Source organism: Drosophila suzukii, chromosome 3 (genome assembly GCF_043229965.1).
Source record: "Drosophila suzukii chromosome 3, CBGP_Dsuzu_IsoJpt1.0, whole genome shotgun sequence".
NCBI classification, from domain to species: domain Eukaryota; kingdom Metazoa; phylum Arthropoda; class Insecta; order Diptera; family Drosophilidae; genus Drosophila; species Drosophila suzukii.
The window spans coordinates 1967426-1995005 of NC_092082.1; the positions used below are offsets into that span (position 1 = coordinate 1967426).

Consider the following 27580-nt stretch of genomic DNA (forward strand, 5'->3'; position numbering starts at 1 on the left):
CCCTCGACAACAGGTTCTTCATCAGCAAGCCAGAAAAGCCAGATCCTGGCCAGCAAATCAAAGTGCGTGCCGCGTGCTTCCCTTTCCGGCCTGGTTGGGTTAGGTCCGGATTTCGCATTCCGGATCTCGACTCCGGATTCGTTTTGGGTTTCACTTTCGGGTTCAAAGTTCTAGCTGACAGGGCTCACAGAGAGAGAGAGTGCTCCCCTCCTGCTTCCTGTATTTCAATTTACATTCCGCCCGCAGGACTTATTGCTTTTTTCGCTTTGATCTTCCCCTTTTTTTGGCCGAGAGCAGCCACCCTCAGTTTCCACTAGCTCACCAGCTCGCAGCACGAACTCATGGCTTTTTATGGCCAAGTCCTTTGACGCTTATCGTGACGCTTTTTCACTGGAACTGGGAACTGGCACCAGGAATTGCCACCAAGACCCCGCCTCAAAGGGGCACATTTGTCTTCTCTTAAGTTGATTTCGGCATCAACGGGCCAACAATCGTAGAGAAAAGTCTGTGGACTACGCTTAACATAAAATGATATGAAACTATCACTACTAAATATATAAACCTCAATGAAGTATCTTTACAAATACTTTTAATTGTAGAAGTTCCAAATTTAAATGATTATGTATCATATTATATTATTACATTATATCAGTGAAGCTTTTACGAGTACTTCAAGCTAAATATATTTAAATTCCAAAATCTATCTTAATGTACTTATTCTTATCTGAGGACCATCTCTTTCTCTCTGTGTCCAAAAAAACCTCCATATGTATAGAAAGTACTTTAAGTTGGTCATAAATACACACTTCCCAAGAATTGTTCGACTGTCCTTGGACTTAAGGAAAGTCGGCAGGACAACAAGGACATCTTAGTTGGTCCTCTTACAATTTGATTTTGTGGTTTGTTTTGGTCAAAAGGAAAGTAGGGTGAGTTGAGAATTCGTCAAAAAGACCTACCAAAGCATGACAATGAATATGGAAAACAGGAAAGAATTTTAAGAAAATAAAATAGCAATTTAGTTGGTAATAAATAGAACTAATATTATTATTGCTTTGACAAGACTCTTAAATTGGAAATAAGTAAGCCCATTAAATTAAAATTTATATAAAGACTTTTCATAATTGTCCAAACGATTTCGAAATCGAAATAAATCAGTTAAAATCATCCTTTCATAACGCCACCGCCCACCAAACCCTAGATTTCTTTCACCTGCAATAGCACACTTTCATTTCCGCACCTCCGCAGACATTTCGTGTTCAACAGCCCGTCCACAACATTTAAATTTATTAAGGCCATAAAATGATATTTTTGCGGCCCCAGCCAGCGTTGCTACAAATGGGCTCATAAATATTTAAAACCGCTTAAAACACGCACGAAAACCAAAAACCCAAAGCTAACAAACGTTTAATTTTATTGCCCTGGCCAGCAGCCGCATCCCCCGTCCCCCAGCTCAAACTCCAGTTCCATTCCAATCCCCTCCTGGTCTCGAAAAGGGCTGCTCCTTGAATGCCACAGCCAAGTCGAGTCGATAAAAGATTTTAATTCACTTTTGATCGCGTTTGGGAATCGCACCTATTGAAATCTTGGCCCTGTCTTGACCACCCAAAAGCGAAGAGCCCATTAAAAAGTCATAAAACTGGGCTTAAGTAGTATCGACAGTATCCAATCGCCCTGCAGCCACATGATCCCGGCTAATTGAAAAGGTAAAAACTGAAATTTGTGTAAATTATTTTCTGCATAAATTATCCATTTGATGGCTGTGCAGTGGCTGGCATGTTGGCACCTGGTGGGTCACCTTCTATCCCTGGTTTCCATGGCCTGTCATCAAGGATTTGCCATCGCCTGGGACTAGCTGCCCCACTGGGTTGTCAGGGTTGCGTACTAAAATAGCTAAACAAAGCAATAAAGATGGCTAACGAAGTTTATTTAAAAAAAACATCATTGGGGGAAATTAGATATTACCAGTAGCAATTTCTGTAAAGCCTTATCGGGCAGATCGTTTGTTTATTAAATATTTTAAGTTTATTTTCTTAAATTCCATATGGCTTGTGAGCCAAAAATAGTAAGTGGAATTTTTTTTATAATTCCAGCTCCGTATCCCGAACCCCAGTCAAGTTTGGCGAGAAACCCGCCGAGTTGGCAACCCTGACTAGCACCTATTGACAATCTGACAATCAGGCGAGTTTATGCCGGGTTTTATGGTCTCCGTGGAGCAGTTGGACATTCGGTTGGGTTGGGTTTGCTCGACCAGGTTGGTGGTCATTTTGATGGCTCTGGACTAGGGATTGGACATTCGTGGCCCGAGGCCCTGGGCGGGTCGTTAAAGTTTTGACGATCCCTCCGGAAGCGTTTTAATTTGTTTTGGCACCTCAGCTTAAGGCTAAAAGCTGGAAGCGGATCGAAGTTCGGATTTAATTAAATCCCAACGAAATCAGAGTTTTATTTATATGTCTGCCTGGCGTTTTGTTAACCCATTAGCGGCGACAACGTTTTTGCCGGACAGTAAGGCCAAGTATATTGCAGTGGTCATTTTACAGTTGTCTGGTCTGCAGAATACAAAAAAAAAAACGCTGGATCACTGGATCTGGCGGGGATTGCGGGGAGATCCAAGATCCGAGATCGGACTTTGGAGACCGGGGAGAGAGTGGTCTGTCTGAGGCGCTGCCATGTTTAGTGGCAATTAAAATGTTTTTATCTTATTAGTGCGTCTTATCTGCGGTTGCCATTTTAAGATATATATGAGAGGGACGTGCGCGAAACGCCGACCACAACAGTTATCGATTGTGCAGCATCTATGGGGCATGCCTCCATCCCAAGTTGGGGCCAGAGAAGGTAGCCCAGAGATTAGGCTTGATTGAAAAATTTCCAGAGTTCTTCTATTCTATTAAAGCGATTAACCTGACCGGGATTCGCTTCCTCTATTCGCTACTCGATTCCCGCAGTCTAAATATTTTAAGAGGAAGCTTATCGGATCTGTAAAGTTATTTAAGGTTGACTGGAAAATTTCTGGAGCTTCAGAATTGGTTTGGGTTTCCCTAAATGTTAGAAACTCCTTAAAGAACATTATATAAATATGATATAAAAGCTTTCTACTAGACTCTAAATAAAATACTGTAGCGAATCACATCGTACTGTTTTCCAATTTTGAAATGTTGTAAATCTGTAATAAATTTTGAGATTTCCCAAATACTTTTTTATGAGCCAGGCCTGACTTTTAACCTTTTGTTGGGTTTTGGACAAGACCGGTGATTGCCCATGTCATCTCCAGAGTCCGGCAGTTAATCACATGCAACACCAATCCATTCCAAGCGCCTTTTAAGCCGGCGGGGCCAGACACAAATCAATCGGGCGATTTGCACGCCTCGACATTTCTCGATTGAATTATTATCACCGGAGTGGGGCTACCAATATCCAGGGATTGGACTCTGGAGTTGGGAGTCTGGAGACCCGGGTTTTGAGGGCGGAAGGGAAGGGGGTTGGAAGAACGTGGTCCGTTGACCACCACCACAATGCCCCAGTGGGCACTGACCACTGACCAATGGCCATGCTCATGTTGGGCTCCTGGTCGAGTGGAGCAGAGGCGACCATATTTGTAGCAGGCGGGCCAACAAGTTGCAAAACAAATTTGTCAGAGTTTTTACCATTTTTGGGCAGGCGTTGCAGCTTTGGATATGTGATTTGTGCAATGCGTTGCTGCTGTCTATGTTGCAGCCGTTGCTGTTGCTAGTGTTGCTGTTGCACTTGCAATTGCAATGCCAATTGCATTGGCTGTTGTTGCTGGGGACGTTGGTTCCGGCGCAATGTTGTCATTAGCTAATTTGGCAGCCGTCTGCGTTTAATTAGAGGGCCGCCGCGGAGCTCCGACCCGGAGCAACACTTTCGATTTTAGTCCCCTAAGCTGCCCCGTGATCGGCCACGCCCTCAATCCGGCCCTGCCCCGCCCCTCCGATCCATGTGCACTTTAAACAAATGTTGTAAGCGGATTGAGGGAAAATATAACCAAGGCATTTCATTGTTCACTCTCTCTCTCACTTTGATTTTATTTATTTAAAAAAATTTTAAACATTGTTCAATTTTTATTCCATTAAAGAATTTTACCCATTTCTTTATAATTTGGTGTGGATGTTTTGAGTAATTGGTTTAGAAAGAAACACTGCTACAAGCGCTTAAAAGTTAAGGATACTTTGATGTCTTTTTATCCTGATGCTAATAAGTTCTAAATAATTTTTAGATAATACAATTTTGAAGCGTACAATTCCTACGAAAGAAACCTGTTTGAAAACAGGAGTTTAAAGTTAACTGAGATTTTTTCTGAGTGCGCCAGGTGGAGATCACGTCTCACGTAGAGGCCATTAAAGGCCACAGCATCACGATCGAGTTGAGGCTGGAGTCGGAGCAGGAGTTGGAGCTGGGCTTTTGGTTTTCGGTTTTTGGGCTGGAGATGGAGATGGAGCTGGGAGTCGGAGCTGAGTGAATGACTTTGAGCCGGCCTGTCGTCACACCCCCATGTAATCCTCGCACGATCTCTGCGCTTGAACCTTTTTGATTAGGGCCGGGGCAACGGAACCGCCAACTGACTGACTGGCAGAGACGTCCACTCCCACTCCCCCTGCAGATGCCCCATTCCGAATCCCCCACTACGAATCGCCTCGCAAAGGTCGTTAAAGTCGCATCGCTGCCGTTGCCGCTGGGCCCGCAGATTTTGGCGGGTCTTGGATCTTGGCTCTTGGCTCAGGGCTCAGGGCCTTGTCCTTTCTGCGCTTCATCAGAGCTTAGTTATGATCTGGAGTACCCTTTCAAACTGGGTGGGTTTACTCCGTAATCATGTTGGATTCTTTGGGGATATTATATTAAGAGAAAGGGTCGAAAGTTCTTAAAAGATATATTTTTTTTAGACGATAAAAATACTAATAATTACTTTGGAAACCAGTCTTTACAGATATTGTCCATTAGCAAGCATGGTACGGTATTCATTATTAAATAATCTTTTATAAGAAAATACCCTTGATAAATTTCCTTACTTAAAATGCTAGATATACTATATCGTATTTCCTAAGACGATCTTTAAAGATGATCTCTACAGGTACGCAAGTCGTCTTTCATAGCACTCACTATTCATACACTCATACTCATATACAACCAAGTAATTTAACTGTTACCTACATTAGTTCAAAATATTTAACATGCATTCCTGTTTCCATTCGATTTTCAACCCATAATTATATGGCATTCCAGTTGGCCATGTTTTAATTTGTCACAATTTGTCAGCATGTAATTGCAATTTCTCTGGCCATCATTTCAGGTTCGCTATAGAGTGTACCAGATGATGTCTTTCGAATATCCACAACAAGCCAACTTTATTTTCTCTTTTCATTGAACGTTGTGCAAATGTGCTAATCCGAAAGAGGGAGATGCTCAATCCAATATTTGGTAGGAGTATTTTTGAAATACCGTCACGTTTCAACATTTTACTACTCACTTGTGGCACGTTGTTGCCATTGAGCATATCAGTTTGGAATTTTATTGGCCACGCTTCTTGCCTGCGTAGCTCTCCTCCGATCCTCTCGCCTTTCATCTGGGGTTTCCATCCGTCCCATCCTCATCCTCACCTTCGCCTTTGCCATTTGGAGCTCGGCTCACTGATCTTGGCCTTGATAGCCGCATATGAAGGCGGCCACAAACCATTCCCCACTCTTCCGATCTGCAATCTCCAGTCTTCAGACCCCGTTCTCCATTCTCCATTTTCCACTCTCCCGGCTCCTGACATTTATATTGGCAAATATTTTAAATATCCCCTGCTCCCCGCGTGGGAGTTGTCCTCCTCCTGGCCGATTCGAGACTTCAGGTGTCGTTATCGCGTCTCAATGGTCTTTATGACCAGGCGTTGGAGTGGGGGAATTTCGGACAGAAGACTGCAGAACTACAGAAGGTCCCACAGAACAGTCCTCGTCATTGTTTCTGAATCTGCAGACTCTTAACTATAATTGGAATTTTTATTGTCATGTGAAGTCTGAGCAGAATTAGTCTAGTGGTGTCTCTATGGGGCGGATCAATATAGGACAAATGGCCATCAAACCCTTTATGAGGGATAAATGGTCTTCTAGTTTTAATTAAGAAAGGGTTTTAGGGCAATACATTTGGGCTTGCAATAAAAACTACAGGTTTAAAAGTAAGATACCACCGAGTATACAATTTTATTGTATATCTCTAATCGTTAACTTTTATTGTGGTTCTACAATATGTTTAAGTATTAGATACACCATTCTGGGGTACATCTTAAAATCGTATACTAATATTTTATAATAGAGCAATCTTACTATTTACATATTTCTTAAAAATTTTCTTATTATCTATCACCCACAGCTGTCACAGCATTACCCACGTATCGTCAGAATGGCGGCGATGCTGCTAGCAGGACTACTCCACCTGTGGATGGACTGCCTCTGGGTTACGAAGAATCCAGCACTTTAGAGCTGCAGGCCCAGGAGAACGACTACGTGCTCGAGGAGTCAGCATTGAGAGTACCGATCTCCCCGCCTCCCAATTACAGTCCCCACCCTTTGACGCCACCACCCAGCTACACAGAGAGATCTAACCAGGTGCAGAGAGCTGATGCAGTGCATCCAGCTAGGCCAGTGCGGGTAGTAGTGGTTCCACCATCCGTAGGAACTTTGGGAGCCAGTGACTTAGCAGCACGTCAGCAGGCAAGAAGGAGACGAAGGCTCCGGGAACTTCAGCAACAGCAGCTGCAATTCGCTTCCAGCACAGATAGCTCCAGTAGCTCCGGGTCCAGTTGCTCCGAGTTGGGAAGTGGAGGCAGTGCCACCAGAAGGCAGCGAAGACGTAGGCGGGGTCTGAGGGGTAAGATTCCCATAAACTTTCTCCTTAGAATCATTTAATCCTTACTGATACCATCTCTCTTTACAGATGCATATTGTCCGGATCTCCTGCATGCCTGCTCCCTGATTCTCCAGCAGCCCGGCAGCAGCGACAGTTCCGTGGGCAACTTCACGGCTACACCCCCACCCCCTCCCTCGGCAAGAGCTCCTGGTCAGGATCCCCATCCCGATCCGGAGGAGAGCTTTGAGTACAGCTCCGACTATGTGGAGATCGACGAGCTGCTGCCACTAGTCGCTGGCGGGCGAGCGAAGAGCACTCCGCAGCTGGCGATGGGTCAGAACCTGAGCCTCCGAAGGCCGCGCATCTCATTGACCTGGGTGCTCCGAGAGCAGCAGCAAACGCAGACGGCTCCACAGTCCCAGTCGCCACCCTCCCCGCAGAAGGAGGTGCCCCAGAAGGAGTCGGTGGATAGCCAGTTGGACCGCAAGGAGAACGAGCTCTTCCCGGCCAGAACAGAGCCCGTTCCCACTCAGCTCGATGTCACCAAGAAGCGTTACCGGGTCAAGCAGCTACCAAGTGGCGGTGAGCCTCTTAATGGCTATGCCACCACGCCCACCGCCCACCAGGCTCCTCCCAATGGCCACCTGGCCAACCAGAAGTTCTTCAGCAACCAGAATCTGCTGGACGTGTCTCGGAGCGGTCCTAGCGGTGCTCCAGTGGCCGCTGCCTCTACCAAAGAGCTGCTCTTCGTCTGCACACCCCAGCGGGCGCCTAGAAGCGATAATCACAGCGAAGCCCTGCTCCTGGCCAGAAAGCGAAACGAGATCCGCAAGAAGTTGGCATCCCGGCTGCAGCAGGCGAGATCCAGTGGCTCACAGACCGGAGAGGCCAGAGGATCGGTCACGGGAGCAGAGTCCCTAAAATGCACCTCCTATTCAGAGCCCAGTTTGGTGGCTGCCTCGGAGGGTGGAGGAGTAGGAGGATCAGGAGGCGGAGTAGCAGCTGCCCCCCAGCAACAGCGGCGTCATAGGCATCGCAAGCGGAGGGATCGCAATCGGGTGCAGCGATTTGGCTATGAAATCCATAACGTGGACGAGTTCCTCTCCCGCTGCTCGCTGGCCACTCCGGGCAACATACCCGTGGTCCTGGCCACAGCTAGTACTCTCTACCAAACGCGACCAGGTGGCTACCAGCTGGAGATTCCCCTGCCCCTGGGCATGGTGGTGAATGCGGTGTTCAAGAACCAGAATTGGCTGTATGTCCAAACCCCCCACGCGGAGGAGGGCTATGTGGGCTACGCCTGCTGTCTGCCCCTGGGGATTCTGCCCCAGCAGGCGAGGGCCGGCTCCAGGAGCACCCCCTGCTGGGAGTCCAATGCGGACGTATTCCCCCGCCCCTGTGGTAATATGACGGATTCGGAGAAGGAGATCCGTCTGCGTGGTGGCACCCGCTCCGATGGCGCCCGCACTCCGCGCAGCAGCTCCAAGCCCGCTGAGGATCAGAGCCTCAAGATCAGCACCACCACCATCAACAACAACAACCACCACAGCAACAACAATAACCAAACGAAGGGTGGCGGGAGCACCACCAGCTCCTTGTACGGGGAACAGCAGGTGGACAAGCTCTACCTGAGGGCTGCCTCCAAGCCGCGTCTGGTGGAGAAGGCCTACGCCCAGTTGCGCTCCACCCGCCAGGTGGCTGCTTCCGGTTCCGCTTCCGCCAAGAGTGGCGCCTCCCAGGATGAGTACGTCACCCTGCAGCAGAAGTCGACCAAGAAGCTGTGCCCTTCTGCGCAGGCCCATCTCCACCAGTCACAGCCTGCGGCGAGGCGTCTCTCCAACGTATCCTACATCACCAACGGCCAGAATGGCCAGCATCTACATCCCAAGCTGGTGCCATTGCCGCCCTACGAGCACAAGCCGGCCAAGAACCAATCGGAGGCCGACGCCACCTTGAAGGCGCTCCGTCGTCAGCAGGAGGTGGGCCAGCGGCAAACTCTAGTCGCCATTAACACTGACTACATCACGGAGAGCATCGCGGTGCACAAGGGCGAGATCGTGACGCTGTGCGAGTGCCGCGAGTCCAAGGATCAGAGGCAGTGGTTCTACGTGCGGACGCGGGATGGACGCGAAGGCTTCATCCCGGCCGAGGTGGCCGGACATGGCTACTTGTAGATCGTAATCTCCTGGGAGGGGTCGTTTTGGGTCATCTATGTGTAATCTAGGGAAATCGTTAAGGGACTTTTCTGAACCCTTCCTCATATCACTTTAGTCATATTTATATGTTTCCATCTTGTATTTAAAAAATAATACGATTTTATCTTATAATACCCTCCAGATTTAACAAAATTAAATTTTGGATCTTGTTATCATCACTTCTATGAAATCATAAAATTCTAAATCATAGTAAATAACTACGTTTACTCTAACTAACATAAATTGTCCAAAGTTTATCTTCCCCTTTTGAGGTTCTCTTTCCCAAAACGACCCAACCTAACGCACCAGCCCACCCCAAAAACAAGTCAAGCTCCACATTTAACTCAATTAACATTGTAACCATCTTAAACACTTATAGGTCACACATTCCATTCGCGATCCTTAGTACGCTTCTAGTTGTAAACTGTACTCGTATCGGTGTCTGTAATTGAATACTTGTATCTTTGTATGTGTATGTGTGTGCGTGTGGGTCCTTTGAAGGACCTTGTATTTATCTAGCCTAGCATTACGAGTAGTCTATGTAATAGAAAACTTGCTTAACGAAAATCAAAGAGGAAAGCGCAGACGGAAACTATTTATAAAATTATTGTACTTGATGCTTCTACTAAATAATATTAACAGACATTGAAATAAATATATGAAAGTCAGTGTTCGATTTTTGATTTCTCTTGGGGAAATGCGTGGAAGTTAAAAACACTTTTTTAAAATATTTGAATTCATGTTTTTATTATCCGCGTTTTTAAATAATCGAATATGTGTATATGAAGAATAACATAATATGGGTTAACGTATTATTCCAATACTTGACCTACTTTTAAATATTTGATCTAAAATCGATTAATCTAAGTTTTTACAATTTTGGCCAAACGTTTCCTGATTACAGAACTTCATCATTTAATTTTGATAACAATTAATCAACCCAATATTTCATGGTATTAAAAATAGTTTATCAATGCCTAATAAGGTCTCTTTTAATGTATTGTTTATGCACTCTAATGAAATCGCTTATTAAAAATATAAATACCATATGCTTATCCTATTGATATCAATCTGTATATGCATAGGTTCGATTCAAATCTATTGCAACCTTCGATCCGACGAGTTCGTCTTAGAGACTCTCCACAATTTCAAGGAAGAGGTGTTGTAGGTACTTAATTTAATATGATTTCACTCAAGGTGTTAGTCGCGTTGATGGTGTATCAAATGAGCATAATCGTTAGTAAAATTTAGAGCGAGTGAAGTAGACATTTACAAAAGTTGAGGACCGTTGCTGGGTTGTAAAGGGCCCCTAAATAATAATTTACAATTGGTTGAGCTGACAAGGCTACACTGAGCGGACATACAAAAGGACAATTACAAATTAAATACAAGACAAATGCTACACTGAAATACATAACATCACGACGTACTCAACTAAAGTTCTAGGAAATATTTAAACTAAAAATCCCAAATGGTGAAGGGAAGTCTTATCCTATGCAGACACATTAAAATATCATGACGACTTAAAAGCTAGCCAGCGGGTGAAGTGACTGTTCCGGCTGCCTACTTGCGGAATTCCGGACTGGAACTGGGCGACGCCGTCGACACATTGTCGAGGTTGGTGTTCGTATTGTCGAAGCTCTCGTGCTGGGGCTCCGGCTCCGTGGGCGGCAGCGGTTTGTTCAGCAGCACCGTCATGTTCTTCACGTTGCTGGGCTTCTCCTCGTCCTGGTTGATGTTGAGCATGGCATCGTTCATGCGGTGGTAGTGCGGCTTCTGCGAGGTGCTGGGTCGCGAGTAGTCCAGGTGATCGTACTCATCTAGGGCAGGAAATTCAAACAATTAGACCACTGACACTTTAAGAATCCCTCTTAACACTGGACATGAATGAAATCGAACAGGGCACTACACAGAATGGTTCTTTAACACTTGCTTACCCTCGGGAAACAAAATCTTGCTATAAATTTTCACTGATTCATGCCGAAATGTGTGCAAATGTGGAGTACATAGTTAGTTGCGAAATTTCTTAGCCTGATTATTGTAGAATCTAAAGACTTACCGGGGTCCTTGTAGCCCTCCTTGTGCTTGATCTCATCGTAGACGTGCTCCTCCTTCAGGGAATCGTTGTAAACTATAGGATTGGTGGAGTCCGCATTCAAGTTCTTGGTGAGCAGATCGTGGTTGTAGTTGATCGAATAGCTGCCTACTAGAGATACAATAGATAATATAGGTATCCTTAAGCTTACAGCTAAAATATCCTACCCCTGCCACTGGCATTGGAGTCATCGCCTCCGTACTCCGTACTCATCGTGCTCCTTTGATCGAAGTTGTTCATCTTGGAGCGCATATTGTTGGGTAGGAGGCGTGTCTCCGGCTGCATTCCGTACACAGGATTGTCGAAGTTGTGGTTGGGCGGCCAGCTTGTGGGGTTCGTATCATGGGTATAGTGCACATGGGCAATCTCCGTTTTCAGGTTGGACACACGTCGTCGGTAGTAGAAGAACACCGCAAAGATTATGCAAGCGAACAGGGTCATTAGGACCAAGGTCAGAGCCACACTTGCTCGGCTAGCTGCAGGTGAAATGTATTACATTAGTAAGATTGAAGATATAGGGCCTGAATAAAGAACTCACAATCTTCGCTCTGGTCGGCGACTCGTTGTGAGGCGATCAGCTCGTCGCAGTTGTCACCCGTGTAGCCACTCCGGCACACACAACCATGAGCCGCATGGCACTGGAAGTTCGCCGACGGACAGGCGCAGGTATTCATGCAGTGCTCGCCGTAGAATCCCTCCGGACAGACCTCGTCGCAACGGGTGCCCGACCAGCCCGTCTCGCAGATGCACATGCCGTCTGCCTTGCGGCACACCTTGTGGTGCAGACAGCGGCACCGCTGGGCGCATCCTTGTCCGTAGGTGTCCGTGGGGCAGGACTCGTTGCAGTTGGCGCCGGTCCATCCTGGCAAGCACTGGCACTGGCCACTCACATGGTTGCACTCGCCGCCGTGCTCGCAGTTACACTTAAGTTTGCAGCCGGGTCCATAGAGTCCGGCTGGACACGGATGCTCGCAAATGAGTCCCACGTAACCAGTACGGCAGAGGATTTCACCCGTGATGTGATCGCAGCTCTTGTTGCCTGTGAAATAGATGGATATTAGTAATTAATACCTATATATGTTGGTAAATCTTACCATGTAGAATCTCCGGACAGCGCTCCTTGCACTCCATGCCATAGTATCCAGGCGGACAAGGTTCGGCGCAGTCGGCTCCCGTCCATCCAGGTGAGCAGATGCAGTTGCCGGAGTCGGGATCGCAGGAGGAGTTGTTCAGGCATCTGCAAACTTTATCACAATTTTCACCATAGTAACCGCTCCGACAGTTGGTCTCGCAATGAACGCCTTGGGTGGTTCGATTGATCGTTGGGCATCAGACAAGTACAAACAAAACCCCAGAAACACAAAGGTGCAAAACCAGAAAGGCAAATTAAATTAAAGAAATGAAACGAGGCCATGCAAAGTAGATGCAATTAAATGAAAGTAATGAGATGAGTGCAGAGCGTTAATGTATAGAGTTGGTACTGATAGTCGCGTTACAGGTAGGAAGTCCTTGATCCTACTTTAAAATAACAAAGACACTTCTCACACATTTTATCATACAGATTTTCAGAAAGCTTTAAAACAGGCGAGGAACATTTAAAATTCCAGCTTTAATATAGTGCCACTGTCCTACAATTTTTGTAAGGGGTTCTTTGAATTTAAAAACAAAACGGCTTAAATGGATCTTGTAAACTACTGCTAGTATTCAAATCAATTGAAGAAACTATTTAATATTGAAATACTAATCATGCAAGATTAAATTAAAGTCACTACCAAAAATGACAAAAAAAATCCTTTGCTATTCTAAAACTTAATAATCAGGGTGTTTTCTAGTTTTTTTCTGAGATTTATGACTTCCTTAACTTTATGATCTCAAAGATCTGTCATTTCTTATTCCAAGGTATCAAGGTATTTTCTAATTTCCCTGAGAATTGTGACTATGGCCATCAGTATGATTTCCCCTATGTTCTATGAACTTGATGAGGTGAATGCCATGAGGTATATAGAAACCCGCCAGTACCTCCCCAGTCCTGTTTGCACACACATCGTCCGTTGGTGGCGTCGCAAGCCAGGCTGTTGTTGAAGTCGCACTGGCACTTCTGGGCGCAGTCGTGTCCGAATCTCCCGGCGTCGCACTTGCGCTCGCACTGCTCGCCCAGCCAGCCGGCGGCACAGGTGCAGGTTCCGTTCTGCGGATTGCAGGCAGCGTTGTTCTGGCAGTCGCACACCTTAGCACAGTCCTGCCCAAAGTGGTTGAGGTCACAGGGACGATCGCACTTGATGTTCTTCCAGCCTGCGGTGCAGCGGCACTGACCCGTCTCCGGCTCGCACTTGGCTCCATTCTGGCAGTCGCAGCGCAGGGCGCAATCCTGGCCAAAGAAGCCGGGCGGACAGCTCTCCTCGCAGGTGGGTCCCTTCCAGCCCGGCGCACACAGGCAGGTTCCATTGACCGGCGAGCACTTGGCTCCGTTCTTGCAGTTGCAGGTCAGTTCGCAGTTGGGTCCATAGCGCAGGAAGGTGCACGGCCTGGTGCACTGGGCACTGCTCCATCCGATGCTGCAGTGGCACTTCCCCGTGTCCGGGTGGCACAGCTCGGTGTGCTCCATGTCGCACTCGCAGGTGCGATTGCAGTCCAGCCCGTACTTGTCCGCCTCGCAGATCCTCTCCCCGCACGTGGCGCCCGTCCAGCCGGGATTGCAGATGCACGTTCCATTGGCTCGATCGCAGGTGGCATCGTTCTCGCAGTCACAGGTCATGCTGCAGTTGAATCCGTACGTGTTCAGCGGACACTCGTCGAAGCAGCGCTCTCCCAGATAGCCAGGTGGGCACTCGCACTTTCCTGTGATGTGGTGGCAAGGGGCTCCCTTGTAGCACTCGCAGGTCTCCTGGCATCCGGCTCCGTAGCTGCCAACCGGACACTTGTTGGCGCACACATCGCCCGTCCAGCCGGGATTGCACATGCAGGCCCCGCTCTCCGGCTGGCACTTTCCGTCGTTTTGGCAGGGACAGTCCTGCTGGCACTGGGCGCCATGTTTTCCGTCCGGACAGCGCATGTCGCATCTAGTTGGAGCGGAGGATTAGTAGGGGGTTTTGGGAGGATTTCGTGAGCAAAATTAAACGTAGGATGCCATGACAAAAAAGAATCGCGAGGGTTTTTAAATCTCTTTAAAATCTTTGTTAGGTGTCTAAAAGTATGCAACAAAATCGTTTAAGCTTAGAAGTTCAATATGATCATGCAGTAGAACGACTATTCTTTATTCACTGCATACTTTGAGGAACCTAAGTAAAATTTAAGAGATTTCTCCGGATACGGATACGGAATTCTACGTTTAATTTTGCCAGATCCTCGTCCAAAAAGGTCATGACTGCTCCTCGCTTTCCGTCCACTTACAGAGGACCCGTGAATCCGGGCGCACACTGGCATTCGCCGGACACGTGGTGGCACTTTCCGCCGTTCTCGCAGCGGCACTTCTCCGAGCAGTTGGCCCCGAAGAAGCCATCCGGACAGATGTCCGCACAGCGTGCTCCGGCATAGCCCTTGGCGCACTCGCAGTCGCCGGAGAAGGGCTCGCAGACCGCATTGTTCAGGCAGTCGCACTGCATCGAGCAGTTCCGGCCGTACCAGCCGGGTGGGCAATCTACCGAAGAGTGGACACAAACTTGGTTAGCAGCGGTTGGGGTTCGACAGTTAGTTGCTGCTTTCTTGCTTATTTGCTTTTTTGCCTTTTGCCTGGAAGCCACGACAATCCCGGAAGCTTCCGGGTCTTGCCGCTTTGGTGAGGGAATTAAGTGACCGTAAGCCTGCTTGCACCTGGATAATTTAGCCGGAGTGGCCTGCGTAGGTGTGTGAGAGAGTGGAGTGTATCGTGTGGGTGGTCGGGGTTAGATTTGGGGTCAAGATGGCAACTCAAAAAGGACAAACCAACTCAAGCTACAAAGCAACATATAGGGGTGAAGCAGAGTACAACTACGGAGATTCTAAGTGCAGATCTTCGGTAGTCCAAAGATATAATGCCCTTGCAAAAGCTTTACCTAGGCTTAAGCGATCTTAAAATGATTATACCTAATAGGAATAATTAATTTTCTAACTTCTAAAAAATGTTATTTCCGTGAATTCGAACTTTCTCTTACATAAACTGTTTTTAGTGATATTCATTAATATATTTCATTTTTATAAACTTCAACTTGGCCTGCAGTTCAAACATTATTATCTAAGAGATCTCACGTAAAATTGTATATATACTTCTATGTTCTGCACTATTTTCAATTTGGCCTAGAGTTCAAATAACATTATCAAACAAATTTGGAAATTTATGAGTTAAAAACTTTGAATTTTGCTGGGAATAACACAATCCCCGAAAAAATTATAGAGCCGATTGTCTTTGTTTCATAAAGTAGGAGTGCCTGTTTGATGTCCCGGGCAGAAATACGTGCGCTCGGAATTCTTCCAGGGTAAATTCGTTGGGTTTGTAAATGAATGGTTCCTTGTTGAGTACCGAGGATGAACTGGCATTCTTTACCATATCTTCAGGTGGAGTTGCAGCCGTTTTGGTCTTGGTAGTGATGCCGAGAGCCTGCCAAATGTCGTACTCCGACTCCTCCACCACCAGCGTCTGTGTCCTGATGCTGTGAACACTGGGCGTTGGTGGCGGATAGTACCGGATGCACTCCTCTTTCCTCGCCATGTCGTCCTCGATCTTCTGCACCATCGGGTGCTTCAGCGTCTTTGCAAATTCCAGCACATCGGCCATGCTGGGGAAGCGTTCCGTATCCGAGATGAAGGTATTTTCCTTGAGGTAGGTGTTCCGCCTGACTATTATCTCGGCATCCAGCTCTTCGTCCTCGTCCAAATCGCAGTCGCGGCAATCAAAATGGGTGATCTTCATGTTGGCACTTAGAGCACATATCAACCTAGTGCCCAGCTTGAAACCCAAGGGAATTGCCACCATTGTGAGCCGGCGAAGCGGATCATGATGACGCATCAGGTCACCGATTTCGTCTACAAAAGTCCGAGGACTCGCATCGATCCCCGACAGATTGAGCTCCTCCACGTGCTCGGTGCCCTTGATGCGGTTGCACAGGATGCCCAGCGAATCGCCGCTCATCTTGTTGTGGGCCAATCCCAGATACTCCAGCCTGGTGACACTTGGTCGCTGTAGTGCCTCTCCAATGGCTGCCATGGCCCGGGCGTCCAAACGATTGTACTCCAGCTCCAGGGACTTCAGCATGTTGGGCCGATCCAGCAGTATTCCCAATTCGGGGCCGCAGTCGTCGGTCATCTGATTGTAGCCAAAATCCACCACCTCCAAATGGGGCAACAATCGCAGAGCTCGACAAAGAGTATACAGCTTAAAGTTGCTCAATCGGCTGTTGCGCAGTCGGAAGATCTCCAGCTGCTGCAGTGCCGCCAATCCCCGAGCCAGGCGAACCATGTCCTTGATGGAAAACAGCGTGTGTCGCTGGTGGTAGTCCCTGCCCACCGCCGGACCCAGAAACTCTAGGCTCAGCGAGACAAGGTTGACAAAGTGGCGCACGAAGCTGAGATCTATGTGGGTGCAGTCATCCTCCGGATAATTAATTTGCTGCAGATGCTGCAGATAGCGCTGCTTGTTGCGCTTGTCGATCACCTTGTCCTCACCATCATCCGGTTCTGGCTCCACTCGGATGTCAAAGGCGCCTGCGATGCGCTGCTTCCGCTTCCTCTTGTTGCGCGGCTCTGGTTCCCTGGACTTCCGCGCCTCAGACCGACGACGCCGGCGCTCCTCGTGCTCCGCCTCCTTGGCAGCCTTCAGATCCCTCAACCGCTGGCGGGCGGCGTTCCTTTCCCGCCGACGCTTTCGCCGCTCGCCGCCGGAGGCATCTTCGTCGTCTGAGTAGTCGACCATAAACTTTGTGTTGAATCCAATGACCTTTGAATGGGCTGATGGAGAGTACGATCCACGCTCCTCCTCCTCGCCCTCCTCCTCGCCACCATCTACCGGGGTCATGGGCTCATCGCTGGATATCTCAATTCCAGCGGACTCTTCAGATGTGATGTCCGGCTCCGAGTCGTCCTCCTCGTGTCCCACTTTCCGGAAAGCATACTCAGTCAGTGATTGCAGGTGCCGAATGTCCATGGAGCGCACTTGATCCTGAATCAGCACGGCCAGCTGAGACATCTCTTCCTCTGGCCAGAGAGCCGCTGGGCAGGCCTCGACCAGCTCCACGTACTTGAGGCTCAATCCCTTGCCGCGCCAATCATAATCGTTCAAGCCCTTCAGCACAAGACAAGTGTCCGAACACTTGGCCAGCACGAAACGCCTCCAGTAGCTCACATCCTCCACATAGTAGCACTCTCGCAGGGGCAGATCTACGTCCAACGAGTCGTAGTGGATGCGCATCTTCAGCGGATCCTGGCGCACGGCAGCAGGCACGTGGGCATTACCACATTTGGCCAACTGCCGGACGCACAGATCCGACAAAGTGGGCACTTGCCCGGGGCCGTTCAATGCCTCGGCGAAGGTCTCCCTGTTGTGCTCGGAAAGCAATTGACGATGGGCAGTCAGGGGCGTCTTGTAAAGCTCATAGACTGCTAGTAGAGCCGGGTCATTCGGAACGCTCAATCTGTTGGTGTTCCCCCGCGGCAGGTAATCGGAGTCATCCTCATCCATCCTGGGTTCCTCCTTGTGTATTGTAGTGTTCTTTTTATGGTATTTTATGTTTTTCTTCTTTTTTTGTTTACAGTTTTTATTTGACTTTTAAAGTGTTGTCATATTGGAAGATATGTTTCTTTAAGAAAATAATGTCTTCAGATTTTTAACTATTCATTTCTGAATGCAGTGATTTAAGTTACTATATTACTATCAGTCCTGTTACTATCAGCTCTTTGTTTGTAAGTCTTGAGTACTTTCCAAATTGACTACTAACTAAGAAGAATCACATCAAAATGAGATAAGAAATATTCGATACTACAGACAACTTCTAATTTTTGCAAGGGCATTTCAAATGACAAAGCTTATCAACGGGGCTCGGCTCATCACAGACAGTTCGAGGCAAACAAAAAATTATATATATTAAAGCTACAAACTATCAAACTGTAGGATGAGCCGCGCCCTAGGAACACCCAAGGCAGTTCATTGTATAAATTCCGTTAGGAACACACAACATTTAGGCACAAAGTACGAGTAGGTTAAGAGGTCAACGAACTTATATCACAGGCGGGTCCTCCATAACCATGATCGCACTTGCACTTCTCCGGGGAGATGCATCTTCCGTGCTGGCAAGGTTCAGAGCAATGCGGCACACATTCTCCAGCGCTGGCAATGTAGCCATCTGGAAGGGATAGAAACAGATTAGATCTCCGGAAATAAGTTAAAACATAGATCATCCCAACTCACCACAGCAGTCCCTTACAATACGGTTCTTCATAATCGTCTGGGTCTTGTTGACCACTCGGTGTTTAATGCGATAGGTGGAGCACCTTGGCGGGAATGTGACGCACCAGGTGGAGCCGCGTTCTTGATAGGATTGCAGTTCTGTGTAGACCACTTCCACGGGATACCTAAGGGTAAAATAAAGTTATTCATTAGCTCTAGTTCATTGTTTTGGTTTGAGCAAAGGCCAAGCTTACGTCTCTCTTCTTTTACAGATATTGGGTCCATCCAGATCTTTAAGATCCGCCTGGGCCAGAGCCAGCTGGGCCAGACAGGCGATGAGGATCAGTCGCAGCATGATGATGGCAGTGGTTTCCAGGTTCCAGGTCCTCGAGTGGGTTTCTCTTGCTGATGTAGCTTCACTGGCGCATCACATTGAACTGATAATCAGTCAGTTTGCACTAAAGGATGACTCAGGCTGCGATTAAACTGCAGTCAACTTGCTGCAAGACAAAGGGAGAATGAAATGCATTAGTCAGGTTGTTGTTCAGAGTATCACTCATTTTAAAATATATAAAGGTTTTCTAAAATACGGCATACCTATAGATAGTACCTTACAAAACTATTCCTATTATATGTTATCTCTAAGCCCCATCCAAGTGGGATCTGATTCTATGAGATGAAACCCGACAGCTCTCGACCAAGTTAGTAGTCCCCAGTCTGAACGTAGATAATTTGAACACAGCCGGAAATTGAAAGCTGCTCGATAAGTAACTGGGAAACAAAATCCCCCCGGGGTCAAGAAAACCTAATTTCAACCAAATCCCAAGAGCGAAAAGCAGGAGAGGATGCACAAGCAGCGTTCGCCCTTCAACAGCGGCCCGGGAGGATTCGGAGCCAGTGCCTTCAACTTCAATGCCCCGCAGTTCGGGGATGGCGGTGGCTTTGGACCCGGATCACCAGTGCCCGAGGGCCTCAACGGGATGCCCTTCCTGGGCAAGTCGCCCACCAAGCCGCTGATGCGTTCCATTAGCCGACAGCGTTCGCTGGTCGAGGGAGCTGGCCTGGATTCCATGCCGCCACCGCTGCCCGCAATGGCCCAGCGCATCCTGAGCGGCGGAGTGAAGCGGGGAACACCGCGACTGGGAGTGCCTCCCATCTCCAGCTACTATGGTGCCTTCGAAGGCGACCTCTCGATGTCCTCCATGTCCATGCTGGAGGAGACTTCGCCGCCACCGGACTTTCAGAATCAGACCCAGAGTCTGGAGAATGGGCCACCGCGTACGGCCATCACGGATACGGATTCCGAGAGCGATCTGTGCAGCCAGAAGGCGGCTAAGTCGTCCGTGCCCCTGGATTCCCGCTGGCGCCGTGCCTTCGGCTGCCTGGTGGACACTCTGCCGGAGCAGCGGCGCCAGCGCCTGGAGAAGACCCTCCACCGCTGTGGACAGACGGCCATTGCCAAGCACCTGCTGGTGCTGCTGCAACTGCTGACCCTGGTGGTGGGTGTGGGTTTCCGCCAGGTCAAGCGCATCGGTTGGTTCTTCGGAGGTGTTCGCTTCCGTGTGGGACGCGCCAAATTCCAGCTGCGCAGCTCCCTGCGCCAGATGCTGTGGCGCCTGGCCAATGCCAAGGGCAACGACACCTTGCTCTTCCTCATCGTGGTCTTGGTGACGCCCTGGCTGTTTCTTCTCAGCCTGGTAGGCTTCGCCATATCGTTCGTCTTCTCCATGAGGACGGGCGTGGTGGAGGGTGTGCGTCAGCTGCGCCGACGTGTATTTTAAGAGGGAATTCTCTTCCTCCATCTCAACCATCACACTTTACAGAAAAACACTAGAGCAGCGCATTCCACAAAATAATACAAGACACACCAACATAAACCACCTGAACATCCACTATATTTTGTGTTGCAGCAACGAAATAGAGCAAAAAAATGTACAAGTTTTTTTTAAGGATCTACATGGGTTAAAATCAATAATATCTATTACAACTGAAATCAGTACCACTTTAACAGAAATATCCAAAGAAGTAATTATCATCAAAGACATTTCAGGATACTATCTGCAATATATTATTCCATCATTCCCGTTTCGAAACATTGTAAAAATATAGTTATTTTGATAATCGCATATATATCTTCTGTATAATATGATGGCATCATTGCCAATTTCGAAACAAAAAATTTTAATATGTTTGCATTACCAAATACTGCAATCTGTTTAAAGGCCTTAAGTACCTGCCTTTCTGTTTATTCGAGATCTGATCGATAATTCGCAAAAATATATTGATTTGTTTACTATTTAATCTCCTCGGTGGCCACTGGCTCATCACTCATTAACTCCATTTATTGTATATTATTGTTGCAATTTATTTTGCAAGATAAATATGGATATACACAAATCATTTCCGCTGCTCATGGAGCAAAACCAAACCCAGAGATTGTGGGCCTTTGTTGGTCATGCTCGTTGTAATTTCACTTTCAATTGCATTCCGCCAGCAAAGAGCCCCATTTTCACAGCACTATAGTATATTTTCTGATTCACTAAGTGGCTACTGCCACATTTGATTTCCACAGCATATAAAAGACTTTTCCCAAGGGAAACGCCTCCAGTTTCGATTCAGTGCCCCAGGGGCTACATAAAACATCATCAGGGGCTACCTCTGGGACTTTAAAACTTATCAAATTTCAATAAAACCTGCTGGTAATGGATATTGAGAGCTTGAAACAAAAAATATGTCAAGTCTACGTGTGAACTGGGCCAAGTATTGTCCGATCCCGGTTTACAATTACCAATGACCCATCAAGAATGGATTGCATAAACGTGGGTCGGTATCAGTAAAACTACCCAGGCCGAACCATTTACAATTGATGCCCAGTAGTTTTTTCAGGAAATGAAGATCCACTTTTAATATTAAACACACATTCGAGTATTATCTATTACGATATCAGACAAAAGAGAGCTGTTTCTTTCAGCAGTCGCTTATTAAAAACTGACATGAAGCATGGGCCAAATATGGCTGTTCAGTTGGAAAATACCTACAATTAGAGCACCGATTGTCGTGATCCACAATCTGTATTAATATAGGAAAGATAATTGCTGGTTACTTTTCTAGCCATCGTGAAATCTGATTCATGGCAGGTGCCCCCCTAACTCATCACTTCTGCGATTTTAATTCAGAACAGAAAGTGGCCATTGTCAAGGTTGCCATTAGCCCAAGAATCGCGTGATGAGCTGTAAAAACACGGGAAAAATTCGAACAAAACGGAAAAAACTAAGCAATTTTAAAACAATTACCGAAGAAATTTGAGAAATGTGGATCGTTAGCTTGGGTTCTTAATTTTTGGTGATAACCCCTTTTAAAAAATGCAGAAAATAGTTAAAATATAAAGTCTCTTTTTTCGACAAAAAAATTAACCGAAAAATCGTGATTTTGCCATACATTTTGAATCCTAATTTTGCACCATTTAAGATCAGTATTTTGACCAAAACAAAGCAACAAATGGTCCAATTGTGGAGTGTCATACCTCGTTGAGCTTGTAATAAAATTTCCAATCGATTGACATTAAAACCTGAAAACATTTTTTTTTTTGACATTTTTGACAAAAAAAAGGTGATCTAACCCCTATTAAAAAATGCAAAAAATCGTCAAAATTTAAAGTCTCTTATCTCTACCCGAAAATGATGTGGATCGATAGCTTGGGTTGTTAGCTGATCAAAACAGTATTTTTTTTTGCTGAGACCCTTAATTTAGCCAAACTACGACAAAAAAACTACCCGAAAAAATCGTGATTTTGTCATAAATTTTGAATCCTAATTTTGCACCATTTAAGATCAGTATTTTTACCAAACCAAAGCAACAAATGGTCCAATTGTGGAGTGTCATACCTCGTTGAGCTTGTAATAAAATTTCCAATCGATTGACATTAAAACCTGAAAACTTTTTTTTTTTGACATTTTTGACAAAAAAGTGATGTAACCCCTATTAAAAAATGCAAAAAATCGTCAAAACTTAAAGTCTCTTACCTCTACCCGAAAATGATGTGGATCGTTAGCTTGGGTTGTTAGCTGATCAAAGCAGTATATTTCTTTGCTGAGACCCTCAATTTAGCCAAAGGACGACAAAAAAATTACCCGAAGAAATCATGTTTTTTCCATACATTTAGAATTTAAATAAGTAAGGATTTATCATTTAAGCGATAATTATTATCTTTCCGATATCACTTCAAAACTACACTGAAAAAGTATAAAGCAGGCAGAGATAACCACTGGCAACCCCTCGACTTTGCTCATAAGATTACAAAAGATAAGACCGGTGCGATAAGGACAGCTCAGACCCTTCTCCTCTATCTCTATCCCAACAGCGATTCGGTTCAATGATATTTGTACATTTTAAAGTGACTAATTCAGTCTCCCTACAAACAAGCAAAACCACAACGGAAAATGCGTAATCCGGTCATGGACATAGACTAATAGAATAATACGAAATCATCATGCTAATAAATAAAAACTGAATTGGGTAGCAAATACGTGTGAACTAAACAGATTTTATTCGAATTTTATTCGGAAAATTAGAAAAATAGAGAGAAGCGAATACATTTAATATTATTGAATACAGCTATATTAAGTTATTCGAGTGATTTTTTGTTGGTATAAATGTAGAGTGGATTATCATGGTGACAATCTAGTTATAAAAACAAAATGAAACTCTGTCATGAGTAACATAAAAAAAACATGAAACCTATAAACTAGGGACCCCATTAGAGAATTACATATGCTAGCCCATCACCATTAATTTTCATTTTGCCACTTAAGGAGCATATAAACTTGCATTCTCCCTTCCGCATAAATCATATTAAAGTGCGAAAAGCTCTCTTATTATGTGAATTTCTGCGAGAAACGAGTTTACATTCGCAATTTACTTATTTGTTTACATTGCTGATTGCTGTTTTAATGAGCTAAATGAAAATGTCGTGGATGAGTCACTTTAAGTTAAACAAAGCTAGACTATAGTCTATAAACTATGTGGATCTGTAAGCTGTATAATAGGCGAGTGTGCGAGATTTTTTCAATGGAAAACGTGTCCGGCACAGTAAGTTTTATCGAGTATTGATTCCATTCACCATTCATAAATTTTGTGTGAGCAGCATCTGGTTTGGCTGAGTCACTTGGGGTTCATTCACAAAAGTTCGGCCAGGGTTCGGTTGCCGGTCAGAACTTCTGAAATCGTAGGATTGTATTTCCGCCCTTTCCCAACAGATGGGTAATTGTGGCGCACCTTATGTTTGCTTGCACTTTGGAAAGCTTTGAACAAACATCAACAACCCAGTGATACCGACTGCAGATTCTAATCGTAGTGTAATGGCTATCAAAATATAGCCAAAGTTCCAACTGATGACCATAAACTGTTAGCACCTGTATTAGAAACTTGGCAAATAAGTTGAAATCCATTTCCGCCGACCGCCTGTCTACGTGTCTCTGTGCCTTTTAAGTGCTTGAAATATATAGGTACACCTCTTTATGACTAACCACATGAGTTTTGATGAAGGAAAATGAAGGAAATTACATTCAAGTGGATCGTGCAAAAGCAAAAGCTGTGGAATTCAATTTTAGACTGAAGAAAAAGCTTTGTTAAACGAAAGTCAAAGAGAATCATCTCTTTTTCATCTTTCTACAGATGGGGAACCTTTATTTGGAATGCCCTTTTATAAAGTAGTTTTGACTTAAAGCATTGTCTATTTTTAGACCAACTTATGATTGTGATTCGGACCCATTAATAAGTATTCCCCATCTTTTCTCACAATTGTAAAGTACATTTGGAAAACATCTGGATTTGGCGTATATTTTCCTGTAATCTTTTGTGGGAGAGGAAGGCGAACCAGATACCCCATACTGCGCAATTGATAAATACTAAACAAAGATTGTCGCTTCCCGCTCCATAAACAGAATTATTCTTTATACATATGTAAGAAAAAGGGGCCTTAACTTGAGCTGTACTTTGGATAGCGAAATCAAAGTCGAATTTACTGAAACATCTCTAATAACCGCAACGCATATGTTTTCCATCCAGTTGGCAATTTAACGCCTTGCCGTGCCGATAAAACACATTTGTAATAAACAATTGAAAAAATAATAAACGTTTTGAATGGCAAGAAATTTGTTTGGTATGAAAGCCAAATGTTCTGGCATTGAAACGTGATTCGAGACTGTTATTGAAGAAATAGCGCTGTATTTGTTCTAGGGTCCTTAAGTTCTCAAGACGTTGTAGACATGGGTGCATGGATAATTTTAGGACGATTAAAACGTTTACTGAACAGCTTAATGAAAATATACAGCAGTATAATATATACTTTGAGATGGCTGTTAACTTTATATGACAAATATGACAAACAAGTACATAAGCGAATAAATTTGTAGCCACGTCAGCCGCAGAGACAGTAATTTCAGCTGTTTAGCCGTTTTCGTATTCATTTCGCAGGTAAGTCCACATTCAGCACCTCCATTTGTATTGGCCAATTAGCAGGTGAAGCTCTGATTTCTAACCCGAATTCGGATAAAGCCAAAAGCTTCCTAGAAAACATTAAACAACACACTGGCATTTCAACTGGAAATCAAGAGAACATTTGTATTTTGTTCTAGAAAGGCACCCACACCTTGCAATGCAGACAGACAGCCAAGAATTTTGCATAATCATCATCAAGAACTGAAACTGACTTGCAACAATACGGAGAAAGCAAAAAAATGTTGGATAATGCAACCGAAGAGAAATGAAAAAAGAATATAGAGAGCAGAAAACTGTTGTAATCATAATGGAAAAAATAAAAAACCAGCTAGGTTCTTGTCTGTCATAAGACCAGGAATCACACAAGGTTTGAATCCCAGCCACTCCCTGGCACTCCACCCTTCATTATCAATAAGGCTGAGTAATTATGGCGGCACAAAGTCAGGCTTTATAAAGGAATCTGAACAGACATTTACACATGCATGGTATGGGAATGGGATGGTATGATATGGGGGTGAGAAGAGCGCACCTCTTAGTGCCGTTTCAGCATTTCATTTTGCAATGGCTCGTGGGGACTTTTCGCTGTGCATTGCACTTTCAAGCTCAAGTCCTAAACAGGCGTCATCGTTCATCAAATCACGTATGATAATAATGATCAAGTTCCATTGTCAGTGTCAGAGTTATAAAGCTTGAAATCGCTTGGATAAGGAAAATGTGTGAAAAGTAAAAATGCTTTATATGGACAAAAACATGTACATACATAACTGCAATAATGGTTCGTAAATGTGGATCTTTAATTTGAAATATGAAAAAATGTTGGCTTCAAAAGTAGTACTGTTATTAATCGAATCCATTTAACACTAACTCGATGATTTATATTTATATACATATATTTTACCATATAAAAAAACCTAAACGATGTATTTCCCGAAACATTCTTCTTGGGATTCCCCTTATTCAAAATGATGGAAATTGGACGACAGCCAGGAATTGATAAGGCAAACAGTGCGCATAAGCAAAAACAACATTAGTGTCCAAATGATCGGTGGTACAGTAGTCAATAACAATTGCAAATCTTCTACAATATGTATGCACTCATTTATGTGTATAAAATGAACTGATATATTAAAAAAGATGTTTACTTTTTGTTGAGTTACGTATTACCTACTATAGATAAATTTCTTATCTAAATTATGAAAAACAAAACGATTCTTCAATTTAAGCAAAAGATACATTTCATTCTGACATTACTTTTCTAAAAATTAATTACGAAAGCATACTTTTTTGTTAAGCCCAATGCAAAAGTGATGAGACTAAAATGTTTTAAGTTAGGTAGTTCATTTTATGCATGTAGGACTGTATCTATTCAACATATGTATGTATCATCAGGGAACATCGGCAGATGTGTGCGTTAGTTGGGTTTTTTGGTGTGCGTATATGCTGGCTGTGTTTTCATTTGATCTGTCTATGTATGTATGATGTTGTTGTTGCCCTGACAGCTGGAAGCTTCCGCAGCAATCTGGAAACTGGAAGTGTCTAAAAGATGCGGGTGTTCCAGGGAGAGGAGAATGTAGGCGGTCGATGAAAGAGAATTCGCCAATTTGCTGCGATTGCTCTTCACGACAGATAAAAAGATATGAAGACGAAGAAGCAGAGTGAGCGAAACCAAAAGCCAAAGAAAGGCCATTAAATTGTGCGAAAGAGAAACCAGAACAGGTTTAGGTTTAACTGTTCTTGGTGTGCGCTCAATAAAAGCGCTAATTGACACGCACACAAGTGCATAAAGTCCATAAACAAGCCGTGGGAGAGAGGGAGAAAGGAGAGAGAGAGAAGCGGACTAAGCTAACTGGAACTTTCGTAAAGTCCAGTTGGAATTGGCACATTTAACTTTTAACACAAGACTTATTTTTAACACAATAGCAATGACTAAATTCTTAAAAACGGCCACGATTGGTGTTAACAACTTAAGAACTCACCTTGGTAAGAAGTACGGAGTAAACTGGTTTACGTTCTCACTCAAAACAAACGAAGAATGCACTCAAAATCGAATTCCACTCAATGTACACGTTTACGAAATGGGATTTCATGGGACTTATATTTTTAAATGCTTACAACACAGCGCATATACGGCAATAGATATATCTGCGTATTGTTTTGGCTTTCTCACCAAACAGACAGAAAACTCGTTTTCGTTTCGCGACTCTCTTTATTTTGGCACACTCTTTGCAGCTATGCGGATTTACCATTTAATGTGCATTTCGAATTTATAACAATTATTTTCGGTGCACTCAACCCGAGGACAACAATAAAAACAACAAGGGGACGCACAACAACGCAGTTCTTTAATGCACTTCAATTATTTTTGTCGCTCAATTGGAGCTCATTTCGTTTTTGCAAGCACCGCGTATTCTGTTTACTTTATTTTTCATTTGCTTACGCACACAACCGCACGCCGCGGAGCAGGAATTTATTTAATTTATTTAAAACCGAGCGAAGCAAAACGCTGCAACAGTTTTCGTGCACTTGCCCAGTGTAACCGTAAATCCATAGTGTGACCTTAAGCGCAGTGTTAGAATAATACTTGTGTGAACAGTCACT

General features: G+C 45.0%; 4 protein-coding genes across 9 annotated transcripts in view; 2 read left to right on the forward strand and 2 right to left on the reverse strand.

The window, feature by feature from the left end:
* The window catches only part of LOC108013501 (uncharacterized), a 47279-nt gene extending 38082 nt beyond the window's left edge, over positions 1–9197 (forward strand). Inside the window, exons 3-4 of the mRNA XM_017079387.4 lie at positions 6364–6861; positions 6928–9197. Of these exons, the coding sequence (XP_016934876.2) occupies positions 6364–6861; positions 6928–9014 (2585 nt within the window). The 3' untranslated portion in view covers positions 9015–9197. The remainder of the gene's footprint in view (positions 1–6363; positions 6862–6927) is intronic.
* An 801-nt stretch (positions 9198–9998) lies between these two features.
* Positions 9999–27531, reverse strand: drpr (multiple EGF like domains draper). 6 transcript variants are annotated; one of them, XM_017078704.4, is made up of 12 exons: positions 26959–27531; positions 18739–18984; positions 18506–18669; positions 18315–18440; positions 14521–14767; positions 13150–14189; positions 12225–12431; positions 11669–12169; positions 11298–11606; positions 11095–11238; positions 10973–11005; positions 9999–10855 (listed from the first exon to the last, which is right to left on the reverse strand). In XM_017078704.4, exons 2-12 carry the CDS (start codon positions 18837–18839, stop codon positions 10599–10601), a joined length of 3129 nt encoding a protein of 1042 aa, XP_016934193.2. In that variant the 5' UTR covers positions 18840–18984; positions 26959–27531; the 3' UTR covers positions 9999–10598. The 6 variants fall into 6 exon arrangements, with proteins under 6 accessions (XP_016934193.2, XP_070852669.1, XP_016934191.2 ...); XM_070996568.1 differs by having other exon boundaries at positions 11095–11241; positions 27095–27530; XM_017078702.4 differs by having other exon boundaries at positions 11095–11241; positions 26959–27530.
* On the reverse strand, positions 15251–18308 carry LOC108013082 (uncharacterized). Its single transcript, XM_017078707.4, has one exon. The coding sequence runs from the start codon at positions 17777–17779 to the stop codon at positions 15494–15496; it is 2286 nt and encodes a 761-aa protein (XP_016934196.2). The 5' UTR covers positions 17780–18308; the 3' UTR covers positions 15251–15493.
* On the forward strand, positions 19188–20419 carry LOC108013084 (uncharacterized). The gene has a single exon (XM_017078708.4). The coding sequence runs from the start codon at positions 19330–19332 to the stop codon at positions 20263–20265; it is 936 nt and encodes a 311-aa protein (XP_016934197.2). The 5' UTR covers positions 19188–19329; the 3' UTR covers positions 20266–20419.
* Positions 27532–27580: the final 49 nt, after the last annotated feature.